At 44.7% G+C, this 15,437-nt stretch overlaps 1 protein-coding gene across 1 annotated transcript in view; it reads left to right on the forward strand.

Annotated features, from left to right (window-relative positions):
* The window catches only part of STAB2 (stabilin 2), an 805,158-nt gene that overhangs the window by 292,508 nt on the left and 497,213 nt on the right, over positions 1-15,437 (forward strand). The window contains 1 exon segment of the mRNA XM_069228991.1: positions 9,726-9,837. Within this exon segment, the coding sequence (XP_069085092.1) occupies positions 9,726-9,837 (112 nt within the window).

A 15,437-nucleotide genomic window follows, 5' to 3' on the forward strand; every position in this document is an offset into this window, starting at 1 on the left:
CATCTACCTCCCAGGTGCTTGTGCTCCAGCATAAATGTGTATAGTACTGAAGGAAACAGTCATTAATCTCCTCTTGCATAAATTCCCTAGCCACCTTCATCTGTTTACATTTCCAAAATTGGAGTTCGCCTCTTTACTGGATTGGCCAGCCAGGCCAATATTGTGCCTGCCTTATCTCTCTACACATATGTGTACCATGTATCCCCTGTAGTCAAAGCAGCGGAGTCTCTCTACACTAGCTGCCACTTCCTCTTTCGTATCTACCAGGGACTGCTGCCTACAAGGGTTTTACGCTCTCTGCCCCTCTATCTGGCCCAATTCCTCCTAAGCATCCTGTATTTCTTTTAGTAGGGTCCTCCTCACTTCCATCCCAGTCACCAGACATTGACCCCTCGATGTGACTTTAAATGCTTCCCACTCTGCCTGCGTGCCCGAGGCTGTCCCTTCATTGGTTTCAAAATAACCTTCTATACTCTGCCTTAGCTCCTCCCTAACTGCTTGATCTTCCAGCATTTCAGGTTTTAACCTCCAGGTGGGTATCTTAGTCCTAGGATGGTGCCAATTGCAGCTTAAGAGTATAAGATTATGGTCCAAAATCGTACGGCCAGATATTCTGCATTTGGCACCGTACCATGCACATCGGGGAAGCCCAGAAATATGTCTAGTCTCACGTGCAAGTTATATAAGATGGAGAAGTAAGAATAATCCCTTTTCTGGGAATGTGTCACTTGCCACGAATCCACCAGGACCCATTCTCTCTGCTAGTTTAAAAACGTCTGAGCCACTTTCCTTACTGGTGCATCTCTCAGCAGCGGGTGTGAATTGACCATTCCTACGTCTGCCACACAATTGAAATCGCCCCCTATTACTATATTCTTGAGTCAAAAGCCACACCAGTTGTCCTTACAGGTTCTTTATAAAAGAGCCAAGATGCACATTTAGAGAATAGATGTTGACTATCGTCAAGTCTCTGCCCTCCAGCCTTTTGTTCAATTCTACATATTTCCCCTCCGGGTCCACTACATGTGCTATGTACTGGAAAGAACCCCGCGCTTTCACCCAGATGCAGACACCCCATCAAAAGCAGATTAAGTAGTATAATATGCTGCCCTCGCCATCTCCGCTGCATCGCTCCTCACTCTTGGGCTGTCAAATGAGTCTCTTGTAGTAGTGCTATGTGGACGCCCTGTCTGTTTAGATATCAGAATAATTAAAACCTCTTGGAGATAGTATGTATGCCTCTAATATTCCAGGACAATAGTTTATAATTGGATTGTGAAGTCATACTAATTTTAGATGATGATCTGTATTTCTCCTACCATCTCAGACCCTGCCCCATCTAGTGTGTCCCAGAGTTCCCCAATCAAGACAACTTGCATAAGATTTCAATGCAATTGCTGTATCCCCAAACATGTAAACTCCCCAACATTTCAACAGGCATTCCCTTCCCAGGACAAATTGAGCAAGGCCCCCTGTCCAAACTGATCCCAACATTGAGGATTGTCCCACAAAATATACGTGGGGAGACAGTAGGCCAGACGTTCCAACTCAGGCCCCCCCACCCAGAACCCCAATCAGGATAGATTAATAAACAATTGTGCATCCGTAGTAAGTGTTCCTTATATTCCCTTCCTCTTCTTGGGAAGGCCAGAGATTGCCCACCCTCATTTTCAGTTGATATTAGTCAATAGTCAATATTTGCCAAGATCTCATATGATGTAATCTGTAGTTCCAGGTATGATATGAAGGAGTATCGTGGTAGAGGTGTTCGACCCACTAGAGGCTGATTTTGATTCAGAGATTTCTGCACGGCCGCCTCTCGTTACGAATGGGGATCTAGAACCTGAGTCGCTCATGTGCATCACCGCTTCGAATGCTCTCCTTTTTTCTCATTGTGATTCCTCACCCAACAGGGGTCTTTCAGCACGCAAGAGCGTCCTTCTCCTAGAACCCGGAGAACGCAGCTCTCTGCGCTCCCCACCAGGTCAAGGTTGCGTGTGATTTTCAATCCAGTTCCAGACCTCCTGTGAGGAAGGGGAAAAAAGGACTCCCTCACTGGTCACCACCTGGAGGTGCGCTGGGAACATCATGCTATATGTCACCCCCATCTGGTGGGGGTGCTTTTTAGCCTCGTTAAAAGTAGCACGTCTCTTCTGAACTTCGTGGGAGAAGTCAGGATATACCTATACTCTAGTACTGTCCACCATCAGATACCCCTTCTGACAGGCCTGCTCCAATATGTAATCCTAATCTTTGTAAAATAAAAGTTTTGCCACCATTGGTCGTGGCGGGGCCCCCGGTGGGGGTGGCCTGCCTGGTACTTGGTGCGCCCTTTCAGGTGCATAAAAGGAGGACAAACCCTCTTTGGAAAACTGGAACCTGATACATCTTTCTAAGTAATCAATCATATTGCTCCCCTCCACTCTTTCCGGCAATCCTACTAGAAGGATGTTATTGTGGCGCAATCTATTTTCTGCATCCTCAGCTCGCCGTTCCAAAGTCTTAACTTTTCCTTCAATCGATTTGTCAGATCTGAAACCGCTGGGGGCAATTCTGCCACCTCCCTTTCCGTTGTGGTGATGCGCTCCGCCCACCGGCGGTGGTCATCTCTCAGCAAACTCAAATCCGCCCCTTTGGTGTATATTTTAATTTCCAATGCCTCCCTAGTAGCCGTTATGGCTTGAATCACATATTGAAACGTTGGTCCCTGCTGTGCATCTCCCTCTGCATTTGGTTCTTCCTCCGCTAGGGGAACAGCATTTTCTTCTTTGCAGCCTTCCCCATGGCCACCACTCCCATCCAGCTGCAAAGTGCCCATAGGTGTACCAGATGGCCTTCAGGGGAGCCCTCTTCTATACAAGTTCATGTGGTTCAAGTCAATTCTGTCCTCTCTCAGCTCTCCGTCATTGCTCAATCCCTATTAGTTAGCTCACATGGCATGCCCACACGCCTCACCCCTTTGAAACGCTGTAGAATGTTACTGGCTTGGGTGTATTCACCTTGTCGTTCTGCTCCTGTTCTCACCCCCACCAGCCCAGCACCGCCTTCTGCTGGGGCCAGTGAATTACTTCGCCTCATCCCTCCATAATTGCAAGGCAACCGATCCCCTCCTCTCTGGGGCATAGCTGCCCATCACCTCAAGTCGCTCTTTCAGGACACTGTTTCCGTCGCCATCAGTGTCGCACTCAGGGGAGTCACTCTCTTTACTTCTGTGCGGGGGGTCACTTTCTCCCTCGCGATCACAGCCCTCACTGGTCATCTGCAACTGCTGCCTCCTGGCCCCGGGCGCACCAAACAGCTTCTGTCAGGGCTATCCACTATCTCACCACGACAAGGCCCTCTCAAACCACCTCTTCTCTCGCCGCAACAGTTACAGCGGTCCTCTCGCAGCACAGCAGCTGGCTGAGTCTCCGTCTCTCTCTCCACCTTACCTCTCAGACTTGCATTTCCTCGTCTGATGGGGGACACTTTTTTCATACTCCTTGTTTCCCCTGGGGGGGTCCCACGGTACTCAGTTGCCTCTTGCAGCCGTCCTCCCCAGCTGGCCTTCAGGGAGATCACTCTGCTGGCTCTCGGGTGGGCCCAGCCACCACGGCGATGCCCATAGTCACCATCTTGCGCTTCTCCAAGCGCTGCCTCTTCCTCCGTTTTGCTTCTGTCTGGACCTTTTCCTCTTTCTCTACATGCCTGGGAATGTGCCGCTCACCTCTTTATCTGGGTCTGTACCAGCACGTAAGGGCTCTCAAATCGGACGCACTTCCAGAATGTTAAAATATTGGGGCCCTCGGCAAGGAACTCCTCAGGCTTCCACTGTTAGCATCTGTGTCAAGCCGCGCCCCTTTGAGCTCAGTGGATGTTTTCAGAGATAAAATAGGTTGACCTTTTCTGGCGACACATTACAGTAGGGTAAATTCAATCCTGCAGTGTCCCCTATTTGTAAACCTGACCGGGGAGCATGAATAAAGGTATACGCACAACCTGTAGTCAGTTTTAATCACTTCACTTCATCATGACACGCTTTGCTGACCTCACCACACTGTAGCTCATTATAGGGGACCGATTTTTTAATCTCTGAAAACATCCCATGTTTGTGAAAGAGGCCATCACTACCTCATTGAAAAGGTCAACTCCGAGACTTATCATAAAGTACCTAGCACACAACTTGATCAACTCTTTTAAGAATGACCCACGGCAAACTCTCTCTCAATTAATCCTTCACCTTGTAGCAGCAGTCACTAAATGTTGAGGTTCAGGAATGGGAAACAAATTGAAGCCTTTATGTCATCCCCAAAAATAGAAACATTGATCAGATTATGATCAGTCCAGGCTCAATTGAAAATTAGGTATTTGCTTATAACTTGGAGAGCTGGCAAAAAAATTTAATTAACAGATATAGCGGCACCTCACCCACTGAAAGATGGGCTAAGAGATTTAATCGCCTAAAAAGCTCCAGCCAAACACTAAATTAAACTCACACATAATTTAATTTAACATCCCTCCCTGAGACCATGCTCAAAATGTAACAGGATAGCAGACTCCTCTTCAGTGCCTGGACCCTCCCTTAAGACAATTTTCATCACACAGTTGTAAGTTGAAATCTCATAAGTGCAACACCAAAATAAAAGAATTAGAATCCCTTCTTGTCCATGCTAAAAAGGACCAAAGGGCTACAAGCTGAAGTCCCAAGAGACGCAACAGGGTTATAGATATTCTTATTTAAATACTTTATTTCGGCTAAAAAGCCATAAAAGTGAACAATTAACACCATAACATATCGATTTGTGGAAAGAAAAAATAAACAAAATACCATATTATACATATTAAAATCCTAAATGAATTTTAAAATCACATGATTTTAAGACAATACAATACAAACATTATTATTCTTTAAATCTTAAAATCCTATCATTTTAAATATAAAAAGTTAATAACTCGTTATCTCGTTCCAATCAAATCGAATAATAAATTATTATAATAAATAACTAAGACCAATTTTTAAAATAGACAATTATAACAACTCTCTAGTTCTTATAGCCCATGCACTTTGCAGATATCTTGCAACTGAAAATACTATTTTATCATTTGTATCAGTTATCATCAATCGCAATGCTATTTTCCATTCCCTTATCCCCAATAGTCTGCATAACGGGGCAATCCACTTCTTCCTCGGGGCGACATATCTAGGGCAAAAGAACATAAAGTGCACGAGTGACTCTGTGTTTTTTTAACAAAAATGACAAAATATTAAATTCCGGTCCTCCGCTCTCCATCTCACAGTAAATGTCGTGAGCGGGAGGATCCCTAACCTGAACTTAATATAAAGCGCTTTAACATAGGGGGGATTTACATTGTCCATATATACCTCGAAACACCTATTTATTCGGTCTTTTACTTCCTTAGTCAGATTCTGCGGAGATAGGTTATAGATATTCAGTGAAACAGCCTGTTACTGTTAGGGAAAACTAGAGTAAATTCCAATAAATATATGGAGCATGTGGCACAGGGATTTGCCTCACAGTCCAAATTATGTGACATCAGGGTGGCAAGACCACCCTTTTGCCCTGTCTGGGTTTGTAAAAAGAGCTAAAGCCATCCATAAAAAAGGAGTTAGCTAAATCCCAAATGATTTGACAATGAACAATGCTAAAGCTTTGAATTAACTTTACCTAAGAGGAATCATTCAATTTGCCGCCTTATTCTGCTTTTTCCAACTTAGCAACTCAGTGCACATAGTAAAACCTTTTGGGCACCGAGAAACATGCTTAGCCTGAACAGGAGTACATATGGGCTAAAACCCTTAGAAAGCAAATGGCCAGGAGGCTAAGAGCTTGAATCATGTTGGACGCTGGCACTGTAACGCCGCGCTCTACTGCAGCGTCCCTTCTGTGCACAGCGGTCAGGCCGCTGTGCCGGCATCGTGGTGGCCCGCGTTTTTGCCTATCTTTTTTCACTGCGCGGTCGGGAAAGCACATTTCGTGCTCCCGGTCACGCCGCTCTTTCAGCCTGCCTACCTCATACTCTTTCCCCTTATTACCTGGTGGGACTCCTATTATTTCTTTCTTTTTTCTTCTTCTTTTTTTCCATCTTTACTTCTTTTCTTGTTCTGGTGTCCATGTTGTCTTCTTCTGGGTGTTCCTTTTTCCCAGCATGCCTTATTTCTTTTTCCTTTTATACTGCAACTTTTTTCCTATTCTTTTCTATGTGGCTTTCCAAATCCAAGGTGGTGTCACTCTTTCTTCCTGTTTGTCACTTCCTGTCTTCTAGTATATAAGCCTTTCAATGCTGGTCTTCTTTGCATTGCAGACACTTCCTCTTGGTGGTGATCCTCGCTCCTGTTCGTCGTATTTTCTTCAGTTCCTGTTACTCTGATTGAGACTTTTCCAATTTGTTTCCTCTTTTTCCTCTTGTTTTTTCCTCTTTTTCAGGAGTTCCTGTTCTGAGTTTTTCCCACATTTTTTGTTTTTTTTCCTCTGGGACTCCTTCTGGAGGGTACAGTCTGCTTAGGTGTTTTCTGTCAAGCAGCACCGTGGCTACTAGAAAGGGTCGCCCTTATCTTGGTCAATCTAGAACCAGCAGAAGACCGGGTGCTCTTTCAAATTCTTCAGTCAAAGGTGAGAAGCATGGTGCAGACTGTGACAGGCACAGAAAAACTACCCCCCCAAGCCTTCAATTCTGTGGGGGTAGTGAAGGCACTCCGAGTGTCCAGTTGCAGGGGCCAAAGGATGGGTCTGATTCCTTGAAACAACATAAGAGGCCTCAGCGAACAGATAAATCGGCTTTCATGATAACTCCTACAGCTCAAAATTAACCACCACCACACAATGGAGAGAGGGTGAGGAGGCAGCAACAAGGGAGAAGTGGCAAGGGGAATGACATGCTGTGCAAGAAACTATGCTCTTAAGCTTGAGTTCAGTGGCAGAGAGACTGACAGTAAGAGAGTCAAATAAGGTTTTGACAAGCTCTTCTATCTTGCAGAATACCTTGGACAACAACTGATCATACAGAGGCTGAGCTCCTCCAAAAACAATATAATTGTTAATGCAAACAGACCCAAAACCCTGCATTTCCATCCCCTCATCCCACTTTGTCCTGCTTTCAACCCCTGAACCAATGTCCCCATGTAATCAGAGCTTGATGGGATCTATTTTTTTCCACTTACATGTCAGCGGGCTAAAGTCAGAAGGGGGTTTCTCAAGGGAAGAATGCACATTCGCCAAGACAGTCAATCGGGTTGATTCCCTGGTGTGTGAAGTGAGGTCAACAGCCACCAAGCTCACCTGTATACATTCAATAACAAGAGCTTTCTCAGGACCCCACACAGGGATTAGATATACCCAGGTAAATTTCTTCCTCCACTGTGAGAATCTCATGAGTGATGTTCGAGGAGTTATCCCTTACCCATGTCATATCACATTCCTGGCAAAAGAGAGTAGGCCCAGCCCAGTCTTATCGGGTCCTAAGATGTGATTTCCAAGTACCTGCTCCTATCTCCAGGGCTAACGCAGTGTGGGATTTGCTAGTATGGGCCCCCAGGACAGTAAAACAGCATCCTTGAGGTCACCTGTAATGCTTTATTAGTTGATAGCTAGGTTCCTAGGCACTTGTTCGTACTCACCCCTCACTTGCTTGGGCTCACTTGGCTCATTTGACCTTATCTTGCCTTAAACCTCCCTTTCTAACACACAGAGCCAATTTCATCTTCTTGCTTCTCGTTCCTGCGCCACACATTTCACTCCCATCTAATCCCCATCACAGTTTGCTTCTCCTTACTTGTAGTTGGAGAATGAGGGGCATGGGGGCTATTAATAGACTGGTGGCAGTACACATTGGTGCAAGCTTAGGTCAATCAACTTGTTACCCACCTAACCTACCGCCCTGCTGGCCAAACCAGATAACAGGGCACAGAAGGGTGCTGGAAACAATGGTTTCCATGTCTTGTTGCAGTGACGGCAGTCGAGCGTCCTTCTGTTGACTTTGACGCTTGACCACACACTCCTGGCCACCCGAGACAACAGGATAGAATAGGGTAGAATGGAGCAGAATAGGGCCTATGGCAACATCCTGTAGCGGCAGTAGCTGCCTCAGCATCCATGCAGCTTGCTGCTCGCTCTGCCGCTGACTCCTTGCTCTGCTGCTGACTGCTCCAGCCTGGGTTATTGTTTTCCTAGTGTGATGTAAAGGTCGGTAAAGATTCCCTGCCCCCTTGGCTCCAGCCTACAGAGCCTCCTACTGGTAAATTCCACACACAGCATTTCATTCTTCACACAAACAAGGCTACTTTGTGGAAGACGTCCCTGTCCAGGATCTATCCTCAATGACAGAACTCCTCGTGGTCCACTGGTACCTGGAACTCTCGCCAAGGAGGGTCCCCGTCCTCTGCTGTTTGATCACAATGCTGCTGCTTCTCCTTCAGCTCACAGCCCTGTGCTTGTTGCTGGGTGATGCTCCTCTTCAGGCCTGCAGCTTCTCCCCCTGCGGTCTTCACACTGCAGCAGCAGGCACTGCAGAAAGAGGTGCAGCACGCAGGGGATGGACGGTCACCCAAATAGTCCCTCTTTCGAGGGTTTGGGCCAGTTCAAAAAGACCTATTCTTTTATGTTCTCTCACATGGCTTTGTGAATCTTATCCACTGCGTTCTAGAATTTAAACTGTCCTGATTGGCCACACCTTTTGAAAATCTGGTTTGACGTGCGGCTCATTTAGCGTCATTACTACATATAGGGGGTGATTCTAACTCTGGCGGGCGGCGGAGGCCGCCCGCCAGAGTTCCCCCCTCCAGAATACTGCACCGCGGTCAGAAGACCGCTGCGGTTATTCTGGGTTTCCCACTGGGCTGGCGGGCGACCGCCAAAAGGCCGCCCGCCAGCCCAGTGGGAAACACCCTTCCCACGAGGAAGCCGGCTTCGAATGGAGCCGGCGGAGTGGGAAGGTGCGACGGGTGCAGTTGCACCCGTCGCGAATTTCAGTGTCTGCAAAGCAGACACTGAAATTCTTTGTGGGGCCCTCTTACGGGGGCCCCTGCAGTGCCCATGCCATTGGCATGGGCACTGCAGGGGCCCCCAGGGGCCCCACGACACCCCATACCGCCATCCTGTTCCTGGCGGGCGAACCGCCAGGAACAGGATGGCGGTATGGGGTGTCAGAATCCCCATGGCTGCGCAGCAAGCTGCGCCGCCATGGAGGATTCCTTTGGGCAGCGGAAAACCAGCGGGAGACCGCCGGTTTTCCATTTCTGACCGCGGCCAAACCACCGCGGTCAGAATGCCCTGCGGGGCACCACCAGCCTGTTGGCGGTGCTCCCGCCGACCCTGGCCCCGGCGGTCCTTGACCGCCGGGGTCAGAATGACCCCCATAATGTTGGAATTCAGATTTTTTTGTAGCGTGCTTCAAACAAGTTTGTTTTTATGTGTGGATTATCAAGTAAAGTTTAATATCAGTACAGCTACTAAATGTTTAGCAAAATTATAATAAAAAGAAAGTAATAGTAGGATGCATAGATTTTGGGATGAATTGTTTTAGTTAAATTAATGCATTTTTAGAGTATGCATTATTGCTATTATGCGTTGGTTTTAGTAGGAAATGAAGCTGTGACACTCAAGATTCACGACTTTAGCCAATTGACTGAGAGTAAGGCCCTTCTGGTCTAGTTTGGAAAAAACACAGCAAACCTTAATAAAGTCATAATAGAATGTTTTTCAAGTGACCTTTTCTTTTGATTTTTCTAGTGTGATGATAGAATCAATGGCACTGGGCTGTGCATGTGCAATAAAGGATTTAAAGGGACAGTTTGTCAATATTGTTATGACTTGAATCGATACGGAACCAACTGTGATAAAAGTAAGTATTACCCTGGCTATCTCTTATCTTTTCTTGTGTGGCTGCATAATACATTTAGACGGGATTCAAGTATTTGAATGATGAAAAATAGATCAAAACTAAATCTGAATCGTTTGAAAAAGCAGATGGATTAAGCTCAGATTGAAACGAATATAAAAATTCACCTGATGAATTTTTAGCAAGCAAACCTTTATGTGAAAAATCTGTTTGTTTGTCTTGGATCTGCAGATCTGTTCTAAATCAGTATGCTTAACAATAGATCTTGGACTTCAGAAACATTTATAGTGATATATCAGTGACTTATGTGTGTAATTCTTCTACAGTATAATTAAATGAATTGTTAAAAATAGCAGATCCATTGTCAGGGAGATTTTGTCCGTAAATCACCATAGGTGGTCCAGATGGGTAGAAGGGGCTTTGTTAAAAAATTATTGCCATCAAGGTGAACAATTTAGATATGAGCAATGCTGTATGTGCTAAACCTGGCAAAGTCATTGGAGTGGTCACCTAAAAATCATCTCTTTGTCCCTGATTTTTTTCAGTATAGTAAGCAAGGAATGATGTTATTAATGTGATGGGTAGTAGAAGCCGTATGTGGATCATTGTCTTAAACACTCCCTCCTTTTTAAGACTTGAAATTTTGCAATACCTCTTTGGTTTGTATTTTGAAATTCTCGCTTCTGCTGATTACTGTTTAATTCATTTTAATTTTTTTTTTCTGATTTGTTCTCGTAGATCTTATAATTTATGTAAAGTGCACATTTATTGGTGATGTGCACATTTTTGCTCTGCTTGCTATGCGTTTGATATGCCTTAAAGATCTTATTAGTGCACGGCCTGTGCTCTACAAAGATGACAACCTAAAAAAAAAGAACCAAATAAGCAGTGAATGACGTTGGTGTGCTGATGAACCTGGTAAAACAAGCATTAATGCAAAAATTGAAAGCACACACTTGTTTAGTTGCTTACAAAATGTAGACAGTAAATGGATGCTCCTAAATTGAGTAGCTAGGCTATTCCAAGGGTCAGAGGCACTAGGGGAACGATATTCTTCTCTTTTTGACCTCTAGGAAAATTGAGAAACGTTAACCAACTTTTCAGACCCTTAATGGAACAGGTATCAATGAACACCGTGTGAAATTGTGCCACTGCGTTGGGATGGAAATGTTGACAGCAGCCTTTCTGTACCACACAGACAACCTTAAGCGGAATCCCCTAAGACTGATAATCAGCTAAGACATTTGGGAATGGCAGTGATATATTGTGCCTTCCTGCACAAGTCAGTGAGAGTGCTGCAGCGATTAAGTTAAATTCTTGGCGATGCCAAATAACAAATATTTTCTTTGTCTAATCCTGAAGAGGCTTTCCCAGATACTATAAAAACTCCAAAGAGGATCGTGAAAATAGTAGGATCTTGCTCAGGGAGCACAAGAAGAAAACTTTGACTTTGATATGTGAAACCAATGACAGACCATTGCCAATAATATATCACATATATCTCAAATTGAAACTGGGGTCAGATGTACGCACAAGATCTCTGGAAAAAATCAATAGTCTTAAAGAGGATTGTCCAACCACTTCCAGCACTCTGCTCATTCAGTCTTTGTCAAGTTGCATCCACTGGCTAAGAGCCTGTAAGATAAGCACAGTGATTGAGCAGAAAAACCCAAGGATTGTTGTCAATATGCAATGTAGACATGTTTGATTTAGCAGAGAAATCCAAACAATGGAAACCAATAGCTAAGAACTAAAGGGACACATTGAAAGGACAAGCAAAACAAGCATGTATTGCACGAGGAGGAAGACCGGGATAAACTTAAATTCCTAAATGTTAGAAAGTGAGTTCCTCCACCTTAGGACTTTGCCATACTTCCTTACAAATCACGTTTCAGGAGCTGCTCATAACTGATGGTGTTGAACCCCACTGTTATATCTGTCAACGTGCTTCTGAGGGCTATGATGGGCTATGATGCTGTTCAGAATCCTAAACCTCCATCTCACTCTCTGTCAATGGCAAGATGCATATATATGCACAACAATCAGAGATACTGAGAGGAAAGGTGATATATAGGGGATAGAAAGCCACACACCGGTGCTAATCATATGCTTTTTCAGGCCGTCGAGACTAGAGACAGGAAAAAGGTTCTTCATAGTGAAATAATACACAACAGTGAGTAAAGTATACTGCTTGATGCCTCCAAACTAACAGACAATAATTCCCATTGCTTACCGTGTTCCTTGGTGGCGACCTGAATACAGGCGTATGAAGTCTTTGGATGCCAATGAGAATCAGACTTAAGGAGGAGATAGAAGCATAAGAGACAAACTAGGAGAATAGTACCTCCCTAATCCCACTAAAATAACAAAGTTGAGGGAAGCTAGAATACAATGCTGAATTAACTGGTATAAATATCCATAAATGAATGTAAGTTTGCCAGGTAGTTACTGTATGCCTTCTTTAGGCTTATATAGTCCCACTGCCTACGCTGACAAATGTGTATTTCCTAATCCAGCAGTGAGTGCTTCAGTCGGTTACCAGTCTAGTTCTCTGTCTCAGTTTCTACTACCCAGCAGCACAGTTTCCAAAAGACGTTATAGCCTGTGTCAAGGAATGTGGAAAATGTAGTCTGTCCTCTCCTTACTGACACCTTCAGTGACCTCACTCATCTCTTTCAGCATTTCATGCTCCCTCCTCATGCTGTCTTCCTGACTTTCTCATGCATTCCTGACAAGATCTAATAAAATAGGATGCTGACAATGGCACCATCAGTTGGCTTACTCCTAATATCTGGCACAAATACCAATACTGAAACTTTGTAAAGAAATAGTCTAAAGCCAGTCAATGTGAACCCCAGAAGTGCTAATTTGATAGTGCTTGTTCTACAACTTTGCCAGGTGAGTTACTTTGTTTATTAGGAAGGGGGTGGAACTAGCAAGGCTGAGGGTAACAAATGTGACTTCTTAAGAACCAGCTTTACTATCACTTGTTTTAACAATTTTGAACCAGCCTCAGATTTAAAGAATGTTAGTAATAGTCACAAAACTACCCATTAAATAACCCAGAAAAATCTGTCAAAAGCATATTAAGTCTAGCCTGGAAGGACTCGGAACACTTTCTATGCATATGGTCCGGGACCTCAATTTTACGACTTGAAGGCTGGACAATTTGAGTTGTAAATTGTTTTGTGTAGAGAGCAAAAGGCGTAATTTCTTAAGTCTAAATTTTGATGACTTGTTATTTGGTGAACTACCAATAGGGATATTCTGGCATGCAGTTACAATCATGTATTGGAGGCATGATCCAAAGTTATGTTATAAATCATTGGATTTTTTTAGTTCTTCCAAAGCTCATTACAGATTGTTTCGGTTGTTAGGGTTGATGTAGGGACTGAGTGTAAAGTCTACGGCTCTTGGAACCATTTATTGTAGTGTAAGCAAAAGTGTTGTGATAAACTTGTTTACAGCCTATTGTGATTCAGAAGTATTAGTAGAAAATTGCTGAGAATATGAATATGAATATGAAGATGAACATTGGAATCCAAGGAGATGCCCTCAAATAGATTGCCTCCTTCCTAACCAGCAGAAACCAGACAATTCACCTACCACCTTTCACCTCGGTACCCAAGAACATCATCTGCGGTGTCCCCCAAGGATTGTTCCTCAGCCCTACACTGTTCAACATCAACATGACCTCCTTGGCCAACATTGCCAGAACCCACAGAATAAGCATCATATCCTACGCAGACGACACCCAGCTCATACTCTCAATATCAGAAGACCCCTCCACCACGGGGGCCAAATTCCGCAGGTGCATGACAGGCATTGCTGACTGAATGAAAAATAACTGCCTAAAACTCAACACAGACAAAATAGAAGTGCTGATCTTCAGGAACAACACCTCCCTATGGAACGACTCATGGTGGCCTTCCAAACTAGGCCCACACCCACTCTGACAGACCATGCGTGCAACCTTGACATCATCATGGACAGCAAGGTCACCAGTAAAAAACACATTAACACAGTCTCCTTTGCCTGCTTTCCCACTCTTCGCATGCTCCTTTAGATCTTCAGATGGATCCCTGTCAACACCAGACATACTGTCAGTCAAGCCCTAGTTACCAGCCAGCTGAACTACGGAAACGCACTCTGCGGAAGAATCACCACGCACCTCATGAGGGGGCTAAAGACTATACAGAACACAGCGACCAGTCTCATCTTTGCTTCACCGAACAGACCCACACCACCCCCCACCTCAAGAAGCTCCTCTGGCTCCCCATTCAGAAGAGGTGTCAACTTAAAATGCTCATCCACATCTACACAGCCCTCCACAATCAAGCACCAGCATACATCTACCGCCGCCTAAACTTTTACCGGCCCTCCTGACGCCTGCACACCGCTTCCATCTCACAGACTTCCTGCATCCGCTGAAACAACAGTGGAGGACGCTCCTTCTCCTACCTCACGGTGAAATCCTGGCACAACCTCCCCCTTCACCTGTTGACCTCATCCTCTCTTCTGGAATTCAGGAAAGGACTCAAGACCTATCTGTTCAACTAATCCTCCTTAGCAGCAAAGTTCTCAGCACCTGGATACCCTTGCAGGTGATTAGTTGCACTCTATAAGTCTTTGCTTGATTTGATTAATTCCAGAAGTATTTAAACCAGAAGAGGACTGGAGGAGCAGGATAACCCAGAAGGAAGGTGGGTAGGAAGACATCTGGCAAAACCTCAGAAGAGAACTTCCATTCAATGAGGAATGCTGAAACAATACAATAGGTCTGCACAAAGTATTGTGACAGAAGGAAGGAACTAATTTCCTCCTTATATCGGCCAAGGGAACAGGAAATACCTAAGAGTTCATGTGGGTTTGGGAAAAATGTTATGCACATCAATAATGTGACAACCATCTTGAATTGAGTAAAATACTATTCCTCGGAAATCCTCACAAGGGATTTTGGGAGAGAGAAAGGACTGGAAATATGGAGCCTCCAATGGCATATCCTGACACAGACACCCCAAGAAGAGGAAAAGTAGCGTAGGGAACAACAAGGTAAATTTTGATTGTCAATACTGCGGCCCACCTAAACTCTTACAGACCTCCCAGCTCTGCGGAAACTGTCTGTCTTACCCCCTGGCATAGCCTCAGGTGATGACATCAGGCGGGACGCTGGCATCAGTGCAGCACTCCGCGGAATGTGACAACTTCTGCATATGCAAATGTAGAAATAGAGAATGTATGAATTGCTCAAAAAGTATGACCTGTTCCAAACAAATACAAATTATGCTTGCACCAGTGTTTCCCAGCCAGATCATTAGTTTTGATCACTGGTGGTACCTGTCCTAGTGATAAGCTATGTCCATCATATATTTATGTACATTTCTGTAAACAATTTTGTTAAAAACAGTATGCATACGATACAAATACATACAAGAGGGGAAATGCCAGGGTGTAGGATACAAGTGGGGAGAAACTTGACATAACTGCAGCTCTGGAGGATGGAGAAAGAGAGAGGCACGAAGGTAGAAAAATTACTTTAGAAATAGCAGAGGGTGAGTTTACGGATGAGGCATGGCTGGGGATGAATATCACCAGGTTGCAGT

This window comes from Pleurodeles waltl, chromosome 4_1 (genome assembly GCF_031143425.1).
Source record: "Pleurodeles waltl isolate 20211129_DDA chromosome 4_1, aPleWal1.hap1.20221129, whole genome shotgun sequence".
In the NCBI taxonomy this organism is placed as follows: domain Eukaryota; kingdom Metazoa; phylum Chordata; class Amphibia; order Caudata; family Salamandridae; genus Pleurodeles; species Pleurodeles waltl.